The sequence below is a fragment of the Antechinus flavipes genome, chromosome 4 (assembly GCF_016432865.1).
Source record: "Antechinus flavipes isolate AdamAnt ecotype Samford, QLD, Australia chromosome 4, AdamAnt_v2, whole genome shotgun sequence".
Classification (NCBI taxonomy): Eukaryota; Metazoa; Chordata; class Mammalia; order Dasyuromorphia; family Dasyuridae; genus Antechinus; species Antechinus flavipes.
In genome coordinates, this window is record NC_067401.1 from 183,125,123 (window position 1) to 183,147,620 (window position 22,498).

General features: G+C 34.4%; 1 protein-coding gene across 1 annotated transcript in view; it reads left to right on the plus strand.

Moving 5' to 3' along the window:
- The first annotated feature begins 463 nt into the window (after nt 1–463).
- Nucleotides 464–22,498, plus strand: part of CFAP52 (cilia and flagella associated protein 52) — a 58,442-nt gene continuing 36,407 nt past the window's right edge. The window contains exons 1-5 of the mRNA XM_051995699.1: nt 464–767; nt 2,106–2,305; nt 6,308–6,444; nt 13,954–14,082; nt 16,252–16,351. Of these exons, the coding sequence (XP_051851659.1) occupies nt 695–767; nt 2,106–2,305; nt 6,308–6,444; nt 13,954–14,082; nt 16,252–16,351 (639 nt within the window). The 5' untranslated portion in view covers nt 464–694. The remainder of the gene's footprint in view (nt 768–2,105; nt 2,306–6,307; nt 6,445–13,953; nt 14,083–16,251; nt 16,352–22,498) is intronic.

The following is a 22,498-nucleotide window of genomic DNA, read 5'->3' on the forward strand; positions in this document are numbered from 1 at the left end:
CATCCCCCTAAATAAATTTACTTTTTGCCAAAGAGAATGGTCATTGTGAATTCTTTATATGAATGAACCCCAACTTTTGGTGCTTACCATCATCTGGTGTTTACATTACTCGCATCAATATTGTAGGAAATGATAAGCAGGATACTTTCAGAAAAACCTGGAAAGTGAAGTGAGCAGAACCAGGAGAACATTGTAATAGGAATATTGTACAATGATCACCTATGAATGATAACTATTTTCAGCTATCCAAAATAATCCTGAAGCACCTATGATGAAAAATGTTATTTACCTCCAGAAAAAGAACTGGTAGAATCTAAATAAAAATTGAAGCATACTTTTTTAAAAACTATATTTCTTGTAGGGGTTTTTTTTTGGTAGGGTTTTTGGGTCTTGGGTTTTCTTTCACAAAATGACTAGTATAGAAAGCAAATGTATAACATTTATCAAATTGCTTGCCTTCACAATCTAAAATTAGACGGGACTGTGACGCATTCCATCTCATCCGGAGGAATGAATTCTTTCACACAGCCGGCTCTCTAAGATCTGCAGAAGGCGTGGAAGTACTGCGCGCCCGCTAGTGGTTGTTGGCGCTGACTTGTACGCAAGCGCAGGTGCAAGTTCGTTGCCATCGCGACAAAGAGACGCGGAGTGCTTGCTGAATTTCAGCTAAGCAGAAGAAAGTTGTATTGTGACCATGGCGGATTCCGAGACCCTGCCAGAATCCGAGGTGCTTGGACTGGAGCTTGAAGCGGTGATCGGTTTCAATGGTGAGACACGAAGAGGGATGCTAAACCGGCTCTGTCCCTGGGATGTTAAGAAAGTCACTTAGTCACAGTGGCCCTTACTCTATAAACTGGGTGTTGGGTTTACAATTAATAAGGACTCTTGCAGTTTTAAGATTCTCTGAACCACAAGGGGAACGAAAAACCCATATGCGTAGAAGTGAGGTGGCAAACGGGGAGTTTGAGACACTGGACAGTTTACACCCGACCTCCCTTTTCCCTCCCTGACCTTGTTCCTGGAGTCTAGCTCTGATTTGTTGATCTGAGAGAAGCGGGGAGGACTAGCTACAAGGATGGTGGAGAGAGAGGGCTAGAATCATCAAGAATGATTCCATAGGCTTATTGGCTGGCTCAGAGCTGGCCCTTGTAATAAACAAAGTTGTTCTAAAGCTCCTTCTCCAGTTTCGGAGTACCTAACTTCAGATCTTTGAAGTTGTTCTTTCTGATCCAAAGCACTATAATATTGACTCCAGTCACTTGGGTTTGGGGCATTGCTATGTATTTGACGCCTAGTTGCTCCTGATTCAAAATCCACTGTGCTATTAACTCATTGTTTTTTCTATCTTTTAAAATACTGATCAAATTAGATTAAAAATTTTCTGATTATGGGTGAGGAGAATCTGTGGGAAAGTGAAAAAAGCCTGGAAGGAGGACAGATAATTTGTTTTTCATCTGGAGCGGGTCTTTGTTGTCAATTAAAAAGGAATAACTCCAATAGTGAGATTTCAAACTAAGTAGTAATAATACTATGTTTGTAATTTTTTAGTTTCCTAAAGTCCTTTCCTCTGCGCAAGTTTTGTTTTTCTTCTTGGTCCAGATCTATGTGCTGTATTAAGGAACTGCAGACTTGGAAATTCTTTCCACAAATGCAGATAGACTACTGCTCTGTAATTTAAAATCTTGGAATGATAATGATGATAATAGCTAACATTTTCATAGTGCTTCTTTATGATTGACACTAACAGGCAAATTTATAGCAAGAAGATTTGAGGGCAAAAAAGAAAAACAAGTCAAATTTCATGACAATTTGTTTTTCTGAAACTCATCTTGTATACAATTACTAAAGGCACTCATGGTTCATGATCAAAATTTTGGTTATTGTTAAAGGCTTTTTTAGTACCATAGAATCACTTCTGTCAGTGAAACAGGAGCCCCACTCCCAATTTTAAATCATTTGGAAATTGTCTTGAAGTAGTTGCTTCAGAAAAGACATGTAATATTCTCTCAATAGTCACTGTTTCATTTATATGTTTTAGTTTGTTATGCAATAGAAGCCACTTCTGCAACTGACTCCTTTTTTTTTTTTCCTTTTGCTTCTTCTAGGACATGTTCCTTGTGGTCTGATATGCCATCCTGATCAGGAACATTTGGTCTATCCTTTGGGTTGCACGGTCCTTGTTGAATCAATAAACACAAATAAGCAATATTTTCTACATGGACATAGCAACAATGTCTCCTGTGTTACTATCTCCTCAAATGGTGATTATATTGCTTCTGGACAGGTTACCTTTATGGGGTTCAAGGTGAATAATTTAAGGATAATACATGCATAATATCATAGTTAGATGTGGAAGGGATCTAAATGTCATTTAGTCCAACCTTCTTACTTTCAGATGAGGAAACTGAGGCGCAGGGGTTTAAGTGATTTACTCAAGATCATAAAGTAATAAGTGCAACATCAGATTCTCAGACTCAAAGACCAGTGTTCTTTATGATGTACTTTACTACCTCAATATTTACTTTTTTATTCATTTAGGATAATCCTCACAGAAAGGCTTCTTATTTAGGATTACTCAGCTTCTAGAAGAAGTGAGTAGTCTTTCTGCAACCTAGGTTTGATGATGAAGAAGTTAAATTGAGCAATGGGTCTCTCACTCTTGCTCCTTCCTTTTACTTGACTTTACCTAGTTGAATTTTCTATGGACTAGTAAATCATATATAGTCTTTGATTTTGATTATATATACATTATATATGTGTGTCATGTGTATATATATTACATATGTAATTAATACATGTATGTTTTTTTTGTCTGTGTTTATATAAAGACATCTAGGTGATGAAGTGGCTAAAGTTCTGGGCCTAGAATCAGGAAGATTCATCTTCCTGAATTCAAATCCATCTTTATCTTGTTTGCCTCAGTTTCCTCATCTGTAAAATTAACAGGGGCAGCTAAGTGGTACAGTGAATAGAGCACCAGCCCTGAAGTCAGGAGAGCCTGAATTTAAATCAGGTCTCAGACACTTAATACTTCCTAGATATGTGACCTGGGCAAGTTACTTAATCCCAATTACCTCAGCAAAATTAATTAATTAAATTAATAGAAAACCACTCCAGGATCTTTATAAACTTATATGTGTATAAACTTATCTGTGCATATGTACATATACACACATGTATATATACATAGTTGTTGATTATGAAAGCCCTATTCCAATAACTCATTATGGCATAGAGATAACTCTTAAAGATGATCTTAGAGTAAGCACAAATTTTGGTCTTGAAAAGTCTTTGAATATGGATCTAGTGACTATATGTACTATGTAGCTAAATACTGAGGGGCTCATCACTAGCTGTTAAGTGATACATTTCTTGATCATGGAACCCATAAAACAAAAATGAAAAATGGTTCTTAGTCCTATGTAGCCCTATTTCTGTACTGATCCTAGAGGTGGAAAAGGGAATAAAAGGTTCTAAGAAACCATCTCTAAACATTAACTAAGTTGATATTCTAAATAAATGTGAGATCCTTGTCCAGTAACCAAATAGTTGACATACTATGGAGGAACTGAATCACATTAATTTTACCTTATTAAAATAAGTGAAAACCCTTCAAGAAAGATCAATTAAATGAAAAGATAGTCAAAAGTTGGAGATGCAAATCATAGAGTTGTTAGAAGTTGGTTTTATCATGTGCCTAAATATAATAAAAATAATTCCTTAGGCCATTTGATTATTTTGTTTTGAAGTGATCATAATATATGACCACAATAAAAATAATTAACTTATGTGTCAATATGTGTTGTAGAGGATTAGGAGAAAGAAAGTTTATGAAGAACTCAGTCAATAAGCACTTATTAAAGGTAAAAGAAAAAAATATTTATTAAAAAAATTATTAAAGGTAAAACTTGCCTCGAGGAGTTCACAATCTACTTCTGAAGACAATAAAGCAACATGTACAAATAAGTTAATTCAGAATAAAAATAATACTCTTCATATTAATTAGCCAAATATTTATGACTTATTGAGTCATAAAGAGGCCATGGCCTCTTTGCAGAGATAAGCATGGGCAGAAGATGGTAAAGAATGACAAAAAATATAGTTTATGATCTAGAAGTGAAAGATGCTAACAATGTGTAGAATATCCAAAAGCCTATACATCAAGAAAAGTGTGGAGAGACTCTGGATATAGTAAACATTGAATAGCATTATGTGTAAAATTAAATTGATCATATCTTAATAGAAAGGAAATGATTAGTGTCATGTGGAAGTCATTTCTTTAAAATTAAAAAAAGAATGTTATCTTTTGTACTTATTTCACCTTCATTTTCAAGTATCACTATCCCTCTCTTCGAAGAGTTAGCTCTGATAAAGCATAAAAAAGAATAGAAAAGAGGGAAAAGAACAACTTAGCAAAATTAATCTTATTAACTGAATATGACAGAATAGCAATGTGTGGAAGTCATATCTAAATTAATTATTGTTGAGCAACTAGATCTTTGATTTGTTAAGGCAAAGATAAAAATTAATATGAAATTACAGGAAAATAAAAATAATAAAAATGAGAAATACCATCAAAACATTTTCAAGCTATCCAATTCAGACAACATATTGATAAATCAAAAAAATGAACAAAGAAATAGAGATATATATGGATTATCACTATTTCTTAAGGAAGTTTAGCAAAATAAAACAGCTTGGAATAATGAGGTTTTTTAAATATAAATTAATTGGCAGAATTTTATGAAGTATAAGCAGTATCTCTTAAAATAATCAGAAGCACTGGAAGGAAAAATAAATTAATAGAAGTGAAATCCTATTAAGATAGCTCATCCTAATTATTGATTATTTTTAAAAAGCTTTTGTGTTGATGAAATAAAATATAGCTTTGAAGGCTTCCTTCCAATAGGGTACCTCTCATGCATATGTTAAAAGCTTACAACATTCTTCAGAAGATGAAATAATTTTGTTGATTTCATGATTACATAGCAGTTGACACATAAAACAGGAATAGGTATGTTCATCAAAGAAGCTTGCCACTGTTACAGAGGATGTCCAACACAAGAGTTCAAATGAAAAAGTGATTCCCTACAGATGAAAAGGTTATACAGATGCTTCTCTTATGGATAATGATATGCTAATTGTCTCAAAATCTACAACATTTCAGTCTCCTATGATCCACACTCAATAAAAGTCAGCCTAATAACACCAGGTTTCTCTAAAAAAAAAAACAAAAAAAAACTTATCTTTTACATCAATAGAACTCCAGTGATACTATCTGCTCAAGTCATAAAGTTATAAATCTCAAAAAAGAAACAAACAAAATTGTGTCATACAAGATCAATGAAGAGATAATGTCATAAATAGACCAATGTGGAAAATTTACATGAAGAATCCCACAAAATGGTAAGATCATTATTGATAACACTAAAAGGTGTACCCAAATTGATACAATCCTTTAAAATATCAAGTTTTTTTCCCCCAATGTATAAGATTGAAACTAGAATTATTTTATTTTATTTTTTATTTTTTTTTAAAAAATTTTTTATTTAATAATTACATTATATTGACACTCATTTCTGTTCCGATTTTTTTTCCCCTCCCTCCCTCCACTCCCTCCCCTAGATGGCAAGCAGTCCTTTATATGTTGGATATGTTGCAGTATATCCTAGATACAATATATGTTTGCAGAACCGAACAGTTCTCTTGTTGCGTAGGGAGAATTGGATTCAGAAGGTATAAATAATCCGGGAAGAAAAACAAAAATGCAGATAGTTCACATTCGTTTCCCAGTGTTCTTTCTTTGGGTGTAGCTGCTTTTGTCCGTCATTTATCAATTGAAACTCAGGTCTCTTTGTCAAAGAAATCCACTTCCATCAAAATATGTCCTCATACAATATCGTTGTCGAAGTGTATAATGATCTCCTGGTTCTGCTCATTTCACTTAGCATCAGTTCATGTAGGTCTCTCCAAGCCTCTCTGTATTCATCCTGCTGGTCATTTCTTACAGAACAATAATATTCCATAACATTCATATACCACAATTTACCCAGCCATTCTCCAATTGATGGGCATCCATTCATTTTCCAGAAACTAGAATTATTTAAAGAGAACTGGGGGAGGAGGACTTTTTAGTTTAAATGACATGATCTAAGGTCAAGAGAATTGGTTTAAGAGTTAAGGTAGGGAGAAATTGCTCTGTCAAGGTCTTGTTTACAAAGTAGTTATCTTCATAGTGATTATTGTCTTTACAATGAAATATTGTAATTATGTATATTGTATATATATTTTTTCTTTTCATTTATAGGCAGATGTCATTTTGTGGGATTATGCAAAGAAGGAGCTGATTGCACGACTGTCACTTCACAAGGGCAAAATTGAATCTCTGGCTTTTTCTCCAAATAGCAAATACTTGGTATCATTAGGAGGTCCAGATGATGGAAGGTAATGAACTAAAAAAAATTTACTAGACTTTTTCCATTCAGTTTTTAAGGCATGAAATTCTTGGATGTTGAGCTTCTTAGGAGTAACCACATTTATTAGTTAAGTATTATAGATATCAATGAGAGGCAGTTTCATGAAATACAGTTCTATCAATATGTGTGTGTGTACCTTTCTTCATATATGTTATAATTTAATATTTTATTTTCTCCAATTATATGCAAAATAACTTATTTCTGTTATTAATAATAAGTTATTAATTATTAAAATATTTTCAATAAGTGGAAAGGCATAATAAGATCATAGATTTAGAAATGGAAGAACCCTTAGAGGCTAGAAGCATGAGAGATTAGGTGATTTACCTAAAGTAGCTAAAATAGCTAATGAATATTCCAGGCAGAATTTGCATTCAAATCTTCCTGACTCTAGGTCCAACACTTTATTTACTATGTCACCTGGTTGCTTCTAAATGATTGAAAATGTTTGTTTATTTTTTTAATTTGATTTGACACTTTGAAAATACAGTGATTTGAAGATCTAGCTTAAATTTAATTTATTTAATACTTGATTTTAATGGCTACAACAGTTTAAATAGATAGATGCCTCACAAAGATACAGAGAGCCAGATAGAAGAAATACATTTTGCTTGCCCTTGATAAATCATGATACACATTTTTCTTTTCAAAAATTTAATTTAACAATTTAAATGAACAAAAATCTACTTCTCTTCCTCCCATCACACCTCTCCCCTCATTTAATTGAAAAAGAAAGAAAAACAAAAGTTTTGTAATAAGTATACATAGTCAAGCAATACAAATTCCTTCCTTGGCCAAGTCCAGAAATACATATATTTCAATCTTTAATCTGAAATTCTCTTAGAAAACTGAAAGAAAATTTTATCATGAATTCCTGGAATTCTGGTTGGTCAGCAAATCAACAAACATTTATTAAATGCTTATTATGTCCCTACTGTGCTAAGTACTAGGGATACAAATATAAAACAAAAGGCAGTCCCTACCCTCAAGGAGTTTACATTCTAGAGGGAGAAAATAGCACATGAAAAATAGGAAAAATGTCAGAAGTAGAGCAGGGAGAGTAGTGAAGGATAGCTGCCGTTAGCCTTTCCTCAAAATGAAAATTCTGGAAGGAACTTAACCCATGTGGCAGAGAGGAGGGCACAGAGGGCAGCAAGGACAAAGGGATATATGTCAGAGAGATAAGGAGGCCTTGTGCTGAAAACTGGAGAATCAGAAAGCAATTAGTTATTGTAATGTTAAAAGTTCTTAAGTCAAAAGTTGTTTGTCTTTATTATGTTGTTTTATAAATTGTTCCCCTAGTTGATATGCATATTGATATCCTTTGATAATTTATCATTTGGTGAATGGCTCTTATTTGTATAAATATGAATCAGTTCCCTATATATTATAGTAATAAAATTTTTATCAGAGAAACATTTTGCAAAGATTTCCTTCCCAATTTCCTGCTGCTTTTCTTCTAATTTTACCTGAACTAGTTTTATTTGTTGAAAAAATTTTTAATTAAACACACACACACACACACACACACACACACACGCACACAGTGTGTTTGTGTGTGTGTGTGTGTGTGTATGTGTGTGTGTAATTAAAATTGTATATTTTACTTCTTTCTCTTTTGTTTGGTCAAGAACAATTCCCTATCCATAGATAAGACAGGTGATTTCTTCCATGCTTCTCTAATTTGTTTATATCACTATATCTAAATACTGTACCCATTTTGAGTTTGTTAGTATAAACCATGAAACGTTGGTTTAAGTTTTCCTAGTAGTTTTTGCTGAAAGGTGAGTAATCTGTCCCCAGTAGTGAGAATCTTTGGGTTTATCAATCACTAGAAATCTGTGTATTTATGTGCCTGTATATTGTATACCTAAACTGTTCTACTGATCCATTTCTCTATTTCTTACCCAGTATCAAAGTGTTTTGTGGATTACACCTTTACATCTAAAGAAATGATTTATTGGACCCCAAAGCCTATTCCAATCAGTAAATCAGTATTAATCAGTTCAGTGTGATTCTATACTGTTAGTGCTTGTTAGGAATTATTAGTGATGTACTCATCTAGTAATATGCATTCTGTCTGCCCAATCATCTAATATTAGTATAGGAATTGCATATTAATACATATTTTACATATATTTAGTTATGTCTAAGGACAAATAAGCTTTCTTACAATAAGCCTCAGACTTTAAACTCTGAGCTCATAAATTCATTGTTCAATAACCTGATATAAAAATTCCAAGGTTCACTTGCTTAACATAAGTCAAGAATGTTGACTAGAGGACCTCCACCCTTTTAACATATAGCACCAAGCCCCATGTGGGTGGGATGTCCTAATGTGATATGGAAAGCCTCCTAATTTATTTTTGTACCTTTCGATCACCCTGTCTTGTCCAGCTTGAGACCAGAATCATCTTATGATCTCTTAGTCAAAAGATGACCCTTATCTTGTCCAACCTCTGACCACCCATACTAATTCATTGTTTCAGAAAGGTCATAAGCAAAGTCTATCAACTACTAAGACTGTGTTTTACTTTGCCTTTTCTAAATATCTCAGTATCAAGCCTGATAAAAATAAGAACCTGAAGAAAGGGGGCATCTTGTATCATGACACCTGAGGCCCCATTCATTGAAGGGGTCCATTCCCTTTAATAAAGTTATTAGCTCAGACCTCTGTAATGGGCCAGAATTCTGGAGAAGTATACTTAAGGCTCAGTATGATTGATTTAGTCCTACAACAAGGTGTTAACTCAGTGGAATTGATAAGCCAATGGTTATCTAGTTTTACATATACTTAGTACTTCATATAGTTCCACAAGATTGACACCTATTCTACAAGATTCACACCTATGATGATGTAATTATAATAGAGTATATAAGAACCAACAAGGACTGGACGAGAGATTCATTCCATCTCCCACCACTCTGGTGGCTGGCCTGTCTTCTTCATTTCTCCACTGAGACCAAAGCCTAACTGAAGGGCCTCCAGAAAGTTAGCCCAGGCCCTAGGCAAGGAGACAGACTGTGAAGGAGATAATAAAGACTATTCTTTTGTTGATTACTCAGTTGAAACAAAGGCTGTCCAAAGATCTCAAGAAAGCTAAACCAGAACATTATAGACCTCCGTCTGCCTCAATGGCTTTTCTTGCAGATAGGATAATTTTGGATCCCATAGTACAATAATTTGGGATCTGTCTTCTGGTATTGCTTTCCTTACCCCTTTTTTTCTTTAATTCTCTTACTATTCTTTACCAAAATTTTGTTCCTCCAGATGAATTTTGCTATTTTTTTATATCTCTATAAAGTAATCCTTTAGTAATTTGTTTGGTATGGCACTGAGTAAGTTAATTTAGGTAGTATTGTCATTTTTATTATATTGACTTGTCTGATTTGGAACTATGCTCAAAAAGTTATCAAACTGTGCATACCCTTTGATCCAGCAGTGTTTCTACTGGGCTTATACCCCAAAGAGATACTAAAGAAGGGAAAGGGACCTGTATGTGCCAAAAGGTTTGTGGCAGCCCTGTTTGTAGTGGCTAGAAACTGGAAAATGAATGGATGCCCATCAATTGGAGAATGGTTGAGTAAATTGTGGTATATGAACATTATGGAATATTATTGTTCTGTAAGAAATGACCAGCAGGATGAATACAGAGAGGACTGGCGAGACTTACATGAACTGATGCTGAGTGAAATGAGCAGAACCAGGAGATCATTATATACCTCAAAAACGATACTGTTTGAGGATTTATTCTGATGAAAGTGGATCTCTTCGATAAAGAGAGCTAATTCAGTTTCAATTGATCAAGAATGGACAGAAGCAGCTATACCCAAAGAAAGAACACTGGGAAATGAATATAAACTGCTTGCATTTTTGTTTTTCTTCCCAGATTATTTATACTTTCTGAATCCAATTCTCCCTGTGCAACAAGAGAACTGTTCAGTTCTGCACACATATATTGTATCTAGGATATACCGTAACCTATTTAATATGGAAAGGACTGCTTGCCATCTGAGAGAGGGGGTGGAGGGAGAGAGGGAAAAAATCAGAACAGAAGTGAGTGCAAGGAATAATGCTGTAAAAAATTACCCTGGCATGGGTTCTGTCAATAAAAAGTTACTTTAAAAAAAAAATATATATATATATATTGACTTGGCTGGTAGCAATTACTATTTTCCCAATTACTGAGTGGTTTTTATATATAGAATATTTTGTAGTTGTATTCATATAGTTTCTATATCTTGGTAGGTAAATTCCCAAGCACTTCATATGTTCTATAATTATTTTAAATGGAATTTATTTCTTCTTCAGTTTTGTCAGTAGTATACAGAAATTCTGATGAATTAATCATACAGGATTTATTTATATTTTACAGCTTTTCTGAAGTTATTGTTTAAATGAATTTTAGTTGACTTTATATGGATTTTTTAATATTTTTCTTTGCCTTTACTTATTCTTTCACTTTCTTTTTCTTGCCTTATCACTATAGCTAGAATTTTTTAATATCATTCTCACTTTCCTTCTCATCTTATTAGAAAGATCTCTAATAGATATTATTTATCTTATTAAAGAAAGATTCATTTATTCCCATTATCTCTAACATTTGTAACAAGAATAATTATTATATCTTGTCAAAAGTTTTTTTCATCTATTATAATAATCATATGATGACTTTTGCTTTTGTTATTAATATAATCGATTCTGTTTGCATCTTTTTCATTATTAAGCCAATCCTGCATTCCTGGTATAAACGTAGTTAGAGTGGTTATGTTAAATAATCTCTGGAACATGTTGCTGTAGTCTCCTTACTATTTTATTTAAATTATATCTGATTTTCTTAAAAATCTATTATATCTGATTTTCTTAAAATGTTCTTCAGATCATTGTTGGCTTTTTCTTTTTGGCTAAATTTATCTTAGTCAAAAAATGGTATATGACAATTACCCATTATTATAGTTTGGTTTTCATGTAAAATTGTAGAGTGCACAGTACATGTAAACAACCATGTACAAATAAATTTTACTCAGATTACACTGAAACTGACTAAATTAGCAAAGCACTGGAATTAAAGTGAATTGGGAAATCCCAGAGTAACAAGTGGGATTTAGCTGGGTCTTGAAGAAAGTCAGGGAAGTCAAGAGGCAGTGAGGAGGAAGGAGAGCATTCCAGAAATGGGGGATAGTGGGTAAAAATGCTTGGAATCACAAAATGGAATATCTTATTTGAGGAACAGAGAGACCACCAGTGTCACTACATCACAGAGTAAGGGAATGGGGTTCAAGAAGATTATAAAGTTAAGAGGGCCAGGTTGTGAACGTCTTTGAATGCCAAAAAAAGATTTTATATTTGATCCTGGAAATGATAGGAAATCAAAGGAATTTATTCAGTTAGCAAATAAGTATGGTAGATGTGCTAGACACTGTGCTAAGCACTGGGGTTACAGAGAAAGGCATAAAACCATCTCTGCCTCCTTGTTTTTTAAATATATTTTATCTTTTTGTCATATTTTATCTTATACTTGTGTACTCCAATCTTGTGAGATAATTTTTTCTCTGTCTTGTATTATTTTTCCTCTCCCTTTTCCTTTCTTCTTTTGAAATAACAAAAAATAGAGCAAAACCACTTCTTCACTGATTCCTTACTCCCTGATAAAACTCCCTCATTAACTCTTGAACTTAATAGCATTCTAAAGAAACACATGTATCATTTTCCCCACATGTGTTGATGAGTTGTTTCAGGTGTGTCTGATTGTTTGTGATCCCATTTGGTTTTTTGTTTTGTTTTGCTTTTTGGCAAAGATACTGGAGTTGTTTGCTATTTCCTTCTCCAGCTCATTTCACAGATGAGAAAGTTAAAGGGTGATGGGATGAGATGAGAAAAGGTGAAATGACTCCTTTTGCACCAGGGTCACACAGCTAGCAAGTGTCTGAGTCAAGATTTGAACTCAGGAAGATGTCTTCCTGACTCTGAGCCAGGACACTCTGTCCACTATGCTATTTAGCTGCCCTGATACTCCTCATATTAAAATGAAACAATTCATCTTTGCTTACTCTCTTCTAATTATTTTCTCATATTTAGCTTTTTATATTTCTCTTGACTCTATTTATATTTCAAAGTTCCTATGATTGTCTATCAGGAATGTTTGGATATCCGTTTTATCTCTTTCATCTGGGTAAATTATGTGGTTTGTTTTTTTTTTGTTGTTTTTTTTGTTTTTTTTTTGGTCTTCTGGACTATATTTCAAGCTTTCTGCTCTTTTTATAGTGATGGCTGCTAACTCACATGTGATCCTGACTGGGGTCCTTGGTAGATTAATTCTTTTACTTACTTGCAATATTTTTTTTTTCTTTTGAGACTGGCTAGAATGTTTCTGGAGTTATTTTGAGAGGAGAGGGCATTAGGTGACTGGTGAATTCTTTTTATTTTATTTCATCCTCCACTTCTAAAAGATCTGGGCAGTTTCTTTTATGATTTCTTAAAATAATATGTCTAGGCTTTTGGTGGGGTTTTAGGGAATCCTGGCTTTCAAGTAATACAATGATTCTTCTCTCTCATTTTTCTGGATTATATAAAACAAGAAGGAGGATAATAATACTTGAAAGGCATTGTTAAGTTAGGTTTTAAATAACTTTATATGAGACACACAGGAGTTTGCATTTTGTGCTGGAGGCAATAAGGATCCCTGGCAGCAGAATGGTGGAAGGCTAGTTTTCCTACACCAAAAATAGTAACTTTGCTCTTTTAAAAAATTCCCTTGGCAAAAAAAAATATATATAGCCCTGGAGATATAGCTACTTATTTAAGTTCCTTTAAGGCAAGACCCAGATCAACTCTTGTCTTTATATTCTTCACTAAAAGCATACAGTAAGTGCTTAATAATGATTATTTGTTGAATAATATGTATGAAAGCTCTATGCAAAATGTAAACTTTTAGATGTCAACAATATTTTCTAAGAATTTAGTCATTCTTACTATGCTCTTTCAGTTTAAAGTTATGTTTCTAAGCAATCTCTCATTTTGTACTAACACTATCTAAGGATAAGAATTGGGCCTGTGATTTTCTTGGCAGAGGGAACTCCCAAAGTAAGGAAACTTCCTTTACAAATGCAGGTCCACCCCCCTATAATTTATGAATATAAAGAATTACGTTAGAGACTTCATGGTTGAATAACTTGCCCAGAGTTCCATAGCCAATGTGTATGTCAGAAGCTGGCCTTCCTGATTTACAGACCAGATAGATTTTTACCAATCAGGCCTCTCAATAATCAAAAAATCACTCAACACACATTTATGAAATGTTAGGTATTATACTTGGATAATAAGAATACAAATACAGTGAATGAGATAATTCCTGCCTTAAAAAAAAAAAAGAATTTACAGTAGAATGATTAAAGATAGTCCTAGTTTCCATTTTTCTTAAACTAATTCCACTCAGATGCTCAGCTGTTAGTTTAAGTATTGTTTTTGTTTTGGCAGTGTGGTTGTGTGGAGTGTCACCAAGCGAGATGCCATTTGTGGCAGTCCTGCAGCAGGTCTTAATGTTGGGAATGCTACAACAATTATCTATTCAAACTGCAAAGATGAGATGTTTGTTACTGCTGGAAAGTAAGTTTCTTCAATATTCTCTGAATTGTAAATAGTTTTCCCCCCAATGTAGAAAACATATTAGCATCCAAATTAAAGGACAAATCCTTCAATAAGAGACATTTTGACAATTGACAATTTTTAAAATTATATAACAATTTCAATGTGCTTTAAGCTAAAAGCATTGGTTTTTATGTGAATGAAAATACATTTTCCTATTGCAAGACCAATTTTTTTTCTGGAAAAAAGAAAGCATTAGAAAGTCTATCTTAATTTTAATGGAGTTTGTCACTATTTTTTAAAACTTTTGAGAGAGTCTTCTGGATGATGTCTCTACTACTTGTTGCATACAAGCCATCACTAGTGATATGTGGTGCTCCACTTGTGTCTATTATGCATCCCTCAATAGTCCTTTTTATCATAACAATTCGATTATTCATAGGTTATAAAGTTAAATAATTTGTAGCCACTTAGCATCTCCAAAAGAATATTAATATTACCATTCTTCTTTCATTTCTTTTTTTTTTTTTTGTGGATACTTAAGCCAAATTCTTTTCAATGAGTCTTCTTAGATCCCTTTTGGAAGTCTTTTCTTAGATCTCATTTGGGAGTCTCTGCAGGATTTAAAATTTGGCACAATCAGCATAATGCCAAGTGCAAACCTGAGCACATTGGAAACTTTACCACCTACATATAACTCTTCAACTCAGAATCTTTGAATTTTGTAGAATTGTTGAAGAAAATTATCCATGATGGTGATAAGCATGTTAAAAGAACATAATTCTTCTCCTTTTGCACCTTGCTTGATATAAGCAAACAGAGGGTTATCAAACAAAGTTATATCTTTTGGCGGAATACTTTTTATGATTTTAAAATATTCAAAGAAGATACCTTTTGGGAGAACTTTTAAGTGTTTTGCTTTCTTGTACATAGTTTCTTTTGTTTTTTGCTGAGGCAATTTGGGTTAAGTGATTTGCCCAGGGTCACACAGTTAAGAAGCGTTAAGTGTTTAAGGTCATATTTGAACTCAGGTCCTCCTGATTTCAGGGCTGGTGCTTTATCCACTGTACCACCTAGCTTTTATTGGTGTTTTCTGTTTTACATATCACCGTAGTATCACATGTATTTCCTACCCTCTCCCCAAGAGCCATCCCATATGTCAAATAGACATAATGCTTTCTTACAATCAACAAATTATAAGTTCCCTGACACAAAGAGTCCTCCTGCCTTACATATATCTTGGACAGTAGATAATGTATCTTCAAGTAGATAATGAATTGAATAGGAGGATAGGAGTAGGTTAAATTACAAACTACATTTGTGTTGTGTTCTTATTGGCTCCAAGTTTTTTTCCTAGGACAAAACCCTACCTTTTTTTTTTTAAACTATCACCTCCTTTCCTGGCAAGTCTGTAAGGCTATAAGTCATGAATACCATAGTTCCTGAAGAATTAAAGTTATAGGTCACACAAAGAATAATATAGAGAAGCTCATAGATGTGAGCAGATTGCAACACATTATAATGAAGAATTACAAAGTAGAAATTGCATAAATGATCTCATTAGAGATATATGTGGTTGAGAAAAGCAACATGCCAGTTAAATATCAAGAGTATGGGGTAACTTGATAGATTCTTCATATTCTATTGTATCCACACAAAGCTATCCAGAGGAAGACTAATATATTAAGTGGACTCCTTATATAGGATTTATGTGAAGACATGATTCAGAATCCCATAGAAAACAATTGGATTATGCTTTGTATCCTTGAAGAATCTCCCTTTTGATGAGATTATGAATCCATGGAAGTATTAGAGTATGTGTGTATTTATATGACCTGAAATAATAATGTGAGGAGAAAAATCGACTTTTCCTCATTGGTCTAAAGATAATTACATTGAACGTAAAATGAGATGACTAGTGGTAATACACAATTTTCATAAATGCCTTAGTGTAGAGTCTTTGTACCTTGAGTCCTCTGGCAGAAGTATTGATTGAAAGAGAATTAGAAAAGCACATGATGAATCCTGCTTTTCCTCGCCCACTTTCAACCCAATCCCTAGATATTTTATCCAGCTTAACTTTTGGGAAACTGTAGCACACAGGAGAGACATGCTATATATGTGCCACTAATGGACTGTGTTCAAGTCCCAAAAGTTCTGAGTTTGTGAATTTCTTGTTTTGGGCTTTAGTGGAACAATCCGGGTATGGGATCTCGATTTCCCGAACAGGAAAATCTGGCCAACTGAATGCCAAACAGGACAATTGAAAAGAATAGTTTTAAGTATTACAGTAAGTATTATGATATTTCAGTTAATAAATTCAATTTGAAAAAACTCTTCTTAATAAAGTTTTCTAGGATAAAGGGATCAAAGAAGTGGTGGGTTTCTCTGGGCTGAGTTTTTGCAGCAGAAGCCTAAAAGGAAGCAGTGGTGTGGTTTTTGAATATCAGATTCTTGAAAGTGATCTCATGCCCAGTTGAGATATGCTTCTATGTATATTGGGATATACTTCTAGAACTTTATTTCCTGGGAGCAAGTGACATTACTTAGGCTTTGCCTATCCATGAAATTGATATCATTTGGCTGGAAAACATCCTGCCCAGATCTATCAGCTTAGGGGGAATGAGGTGCATCAAGGAGGGAATCTAGTTCTAAAAACAAATTTCTTGGCTACCTCCATAACCAATCATCCAAGTATTTAATCTTACTTGGAAATAGCTGTCACTTTTGTTCCTTCCTTGCCATTCCCATTGCTCATTACCTTATGCCTATGATACTATAATATTCTCCTCATTAATATTCCTACATTCAATATCCAACACAGACTTATCCTAATCTTCAGAGGTTTCATTACTATCTCATTAAGAGACTTGTTAGCATATAAACTGGTGGCTTATTATGGACTGCCTTTAGATTTGACTTTTACATGATTAGAGTCATAGGATAATTAACTTTCAGTATTTTTGTCCTATAAAGGAAAAATTCACCTATAAATTGTATTTGTTCCCCTCTAGGAATTTTTAAACCTCTTAATCTCTATGTGTGTTCCTTTCCTAACCAAATCCTTCCTGGATGCCTTTCCTTAGAATGGAGGTTAACTGAGGTTCTTGAAGACTCTACCAACAAAACATGAGGACCAAGAGAATATTGTTGTACTTGTGTATCATATTTAGTCCAACTAAGTGATTTATCAGGAAAGGTGGCTGTCAGCCACAAAGTGAATTTTTCAGTCATGACAACTCATGAAACATGGAACATTATTGTCATTTTACCCAATTTTACCCAATCCTTAATGCTTAATCCTTTCAATATATACTATTCTGTATTCTCAATATTTAAGTTCAATGAAATGTTTATTAAGCACCTACTGTGCTTGACATGGAAGAGATATAAAGTATAAGTAAGAAAAAATTCCTTGCCCCCCATGGAACTTATGAGGATATGACACATAAATATTTTGCAAGGGAAACACTACAGATTACATTTGACAAATATTTTGGATTGGTAAATCCTTTCTCATTTGATGAAATTCTACTACAATTCTAGAAGGCTGGAAGTGAGCCCATAGGATAACAACATCAACTCACACATAATTAAATAATCTTTCCTTATGACCAATCTAAAAAGTAGACAGGACAATTAAAAAAAAAAAGGATTGGAAAGATTTTTCTTGCGCAACAAAAGAACTGTACAAATATGTACACATATATTGTTAAGATATACTTTAACATATTTAACATGTATGAGACTGCCTGGTCTAGGGGAGGGGGTAGAGGGAAAGAGGGGAAAAGTTGGAACAGAAGTGATTGCAAGGGACAATGTTGAAAAATTACCCATGCATATGTTCTGTCTTTTTATTAAAAGCTATAAAAAAAGATTAAAAAAAGGATTGGATATATATAATTTATAATAATCAACTGGTACATCAGCCCAGAGTCTGTAGCAATATAGAAGAAATAGTGACAGCATCAATACAAACAAAAAAGACATGAAATCAAATCAAAAGGAATTTAATGAAAGAGAAATATAAATTAACGATAAAATTAATGAAGCAGCAAGAGTTCTTGGTGTCTTTACCTAGACACTCCTGTCACTTATGCTTCCATGAGACACCAAGCATTAAATCTCTTTTTTTTTGTTGTTGTTGTTTTTACTTATTATAGCTTTTTATAAGATATATGCATGGGTAATATTTCAGCATTGACAATTGCAAAACCTTTTGTTCCAGTTTTTCCCCTTCTTCCCCCCACCCCCTCCCCAAAATGGCAGGTTGACTAATACATGTTAAATATGTTAAAGTATAAGTTAAATACAATATATGTATATATGCCCATACAGTTATTTCAAGCATTAAATCTCAATTCAATTCCTCTGTATCCTCTACATGGGAGGGAGGACACAGACCAAGTAAATTCATGACAAAATATTAGTCATGACCACAAGCAGTTTCAAATTCATCATTTTCCTCTAAAGCTCTTAAGCAGTATCAAGCAAATCTTACCTAGAACCTATACCAAGCCAGCCTGGCTCATGCAGTCTGTGTCCATGTATTAGGATTCTTACAACGTGCTAAGTCACTGGAATTGATAGGCACTCCAGGAGATTCACAAGTCAGGATTCAGTTGGGAGATTCATAAGTCCAGGAGATTCACAAGTCACAGCTCCCACAATCCCACTCTTGGAGGAGGAGTCAACCTTTGAGTTCATACCTCTAAAAGAGCATACAAAAGGACAAGCCTACTGGAAGCACTGGGAGATCGAGAAGCCAGGATTCAGTTGGGCAGAATGAAGGATTCAGAGAGAGCTGGAGGCTGAAGCTGGCAGAGGGAAAGGACTAACAACAAAAGCTCTCAGAACCAAGGAAAGCTAACCAGGCTATTTTGAAGGAAACAATAAAGGATTGAACTTTTAACTCCTGGCTGCATTTGAGGTGATTATTAATCTGAACTGAAAGGAAGGCTGCCTCAGAAGCCCCCCAAGAAACCTGCTCACAGAGAAAATTATATTTTAGAGAAGAGAACATTACATTTTGGTGCCCAAACATGAGACAAACACAATTCTGATTTCTGTGGAAAAGCCTCCGATCCTGATCTCAATGGAAAAAGTCTCCTTGACCCAGGAATTAGGGTGAGTATAACAAAGAAACTTTGTTAAAGAGCTAAAGTAGAATTTCAGCTGAAATGAGACAGATATTTAGAAAACAGCCATCTCTTCAAGGAAAATGTTTAGAGAGCATTGTCCGGTTTATGAAAAGACAAGGTTTGATTATAATTTGGGAGCAGGTCACTGAACTTTTAGAAACTGTACAATATATATCTTCTTGGTTCTCTATGGAAAATGAATTGGATCTAGAGGAGTGGAAATTAGTAGGAGAGCAACTTTGTCAATCCTATGATGATAATGGACCTGACTCAATTTCCAAAGACACACTTAATACATATAATTTAATATATATAAATGCATACCCTGTGATTGAAGAGATTGACTCTTCAGGTCAAAAAAGAAGAAGATACACTCCTTTTGATTTGGAAAAAATTAAGGATTTGAAAAAGGGTTGCACTCTTTATGGGGCTACATCATCTTATGTTAAGATGTTACTAAATAGTTTCACTTATGAAATCCTAACCCCCAGTAATTGGAAATCCATAGCTAGGACATGTTTAGAACCTGGACAAACCTTGTTGTGGCTTTCAGAGTATCATGAATTATGTAGGATTCAAGCCAGATGCAATAGGTAAACAGGGGTTAATATACAAATCACTTTCGACCAACTAGTTGGTGAAGGTCAGTATGGAGAGAATTCAGAGCAGATTAATTACCCCACAACAGCTTATGAGCAGATTGCAACTGTAGCTATAAAAGCTTGGAGCTCCCTTCTAGGAAAAAATCGAGGGGAAGCCTTCACAAAAATAGAGCAAGGTCCCAATGAACCTTTTGTGGATTTTGTGAGACATTTGTAAACAGCTGTCACAAGAACCACTGGAGAAAATGCAGCTACAGAAATAATGACCAGACATCTAGCTAAGGAAAATGCCAATGAAGTTTGCAAAAGAATTATATGGGGACTAGACAAAGATGCTCCTTTAGAGGAGATCATAAGGCACTGTGCCACAGTGAGCACAAATGCTTATTATGTTCAGACTATGATGAACATGAAAAGACAGGGTCCCTCTTGGCAAGGGACTTCTAGAGAGAGTCGTTGATGTTTTCAGTGTGGAAAAATGGACATCTTAGAGCTCAGTGTAGATACAGAGATAGAGTGAGAGGACAGGGGGAGAGAAAACCCAAAACCCCTTGTTCAAAACGCAATTGAGGCTTCCACTGGGCCTCAGAATGTTGTTTGACCCAGGGAAATGAGAGGCAGGACCCAGCTCCAACATATCATACAAAAGATAGGTAGGGAATGATGACAGCTGAGTTTATACCCGGAGAGTATTTAAAAGGTCAGGACTCTGATGTGATAAATGTAATATTCTCTTCTCTAAAGTATAATGTTCTCTGGGAGCAGGTTTCTTGGGGAGCTTCAGTTCAAATTAATAATCACCTCAAATGCAGCCAGGAGTTAAAAGTTCAATCCTTTATTGTTTTCTTCAAAATAGCCTGGTTAGCTTTCCTTGGTTCCGAGAGCTCTTATTGCTAGTTCTTTGCCTCTGCCAGCTTCAGCCTCCAGCTCTCTCTGAATCCTTCATTCTGCCCAACTGAATCCTGGCTTCTCAATCTCCCAGTGCTTCCACTAGGCTTGTCCTTTTATATGCTCTCTTAGAGGTATGAACTCAAAGGTTGACTCCTCCTCCAAGAGTGGGATTGTGGGAGCTGTGACTTGTGAATCTCCTCCATTGAACTTGTGAATCTCCTGGACTTGTGAATCTCCCGACTGAATCCTGACTTGTGAATCTCCTGGAGTGCCTATCAATTCCAGTGACTTAGCACCTTGTAAGAATCCTAAAATCCATGCCTTCAAATTGATCTAAATGTGGATGCCCTTTTCCCACCATCTTTCCTGATATCCATGCTGTATCTATACTCACTGGCTAATGCAGCTTTCCTCCTCCCCATCCTCTTCCCTCATGAAATTATTGTTCCAGGAAGCCTTGTTTTTTTTTTTTTTTTTTTTTTTTTTCTGTTCTCAGAACTCCATGCTATTCTTCCAATTCTACTCATGCTATTTCCTCATTTGGAATGCCTTCCTTCCTGTCTTTTGACTGTTCAAACTCCATTTTAAAAAAAAGTCCAGCTGAAATTCCACTTGCTCTGAGAGACTTTAAGCTCAATTATCTTCCCTTTTTTGAATGTCTTTGGCTTTTGAATTGGACACTTTTGGGGTACTTAATGTTATATTCTAGGACAAGAATCGTGTTTTACCTTAATTTCGTACCATTCCCATTTTTGTACTTTGCATAAAGCAGGTGCTAAATAAATGTTTGTTGCATAAAGACTGCTTTATATGCTCTTAGAGTGTGTGTGTGTATATATATATAAATGTATGTATATATGTATGTATGGGGTGTACATATTTGTGAATGAATAGCCCTCCAGATATGTTATATTTGTAATATCCTGTCAGTAAGCCTATCTCTTAAGACTTCCCTTCATATTTTACATTTATTTTACAGGTAAATAGAATAACTGCTGGGATAATAACCACCACCAAAAAAACATTCCTCTGAATAGGGCTTATTTTCTGATATGAAGACATAATCCTCCCCTTGCTTGAATCCACTATTTCATGACCTCTTACTAATTTTTTTTCCTCTTTTGACTATAGTCATTGTCACCTACAAAACAATAAGTATAGTTACTAAATTTTCACAGAAAGAACTGCAGGTATTTTCCATTTAAGGATGAGGCAGCTGAAACAGGGAGAGGAATAAAGCAATAAATTAGCATGTCAACTGTTGCAAGTTTAAGTCTAGAATGGTTATGAATGGTAATCTCTTTCACAGTAATATTCTACTAAACAAAGTCAACAGCCCATGTGCTCTGCTGGTGTCCTTACAATATCCAAAGAAAGTAAGAAAGGCCTTCAGCAGGTTGAATAAACTTATGGAAAGTGATTGACAACAGTGACACAAGATGATGGGTGTCAGGAAATAAGCTCTATTCAGAGATTTTTTTGGTGGTGGTTTTCCAAGAGGTAATTCTTTTTATCTTTAAACATTATGAGAAGGAATAGTCATATCACTGAGATCACATATCTATTGCATTGTTTGTGGATCTTCATTACCTTCCCTGGGTTCTACACTATTTTCTTGTGAAATACTTTCTTCACATAATTAAGATGTTGAAAGAGAATATTAATTTTATTTGAAATAAAAATATTTCCTTGTAGAATCATCATCATCATCATAGCTAATATTTTCATAGTGTCAAGCACTATAGAAATTTATAATATACCAGGCTTTTTGATCCTCACAACAATCCTAGGGGAAGGTGTTAC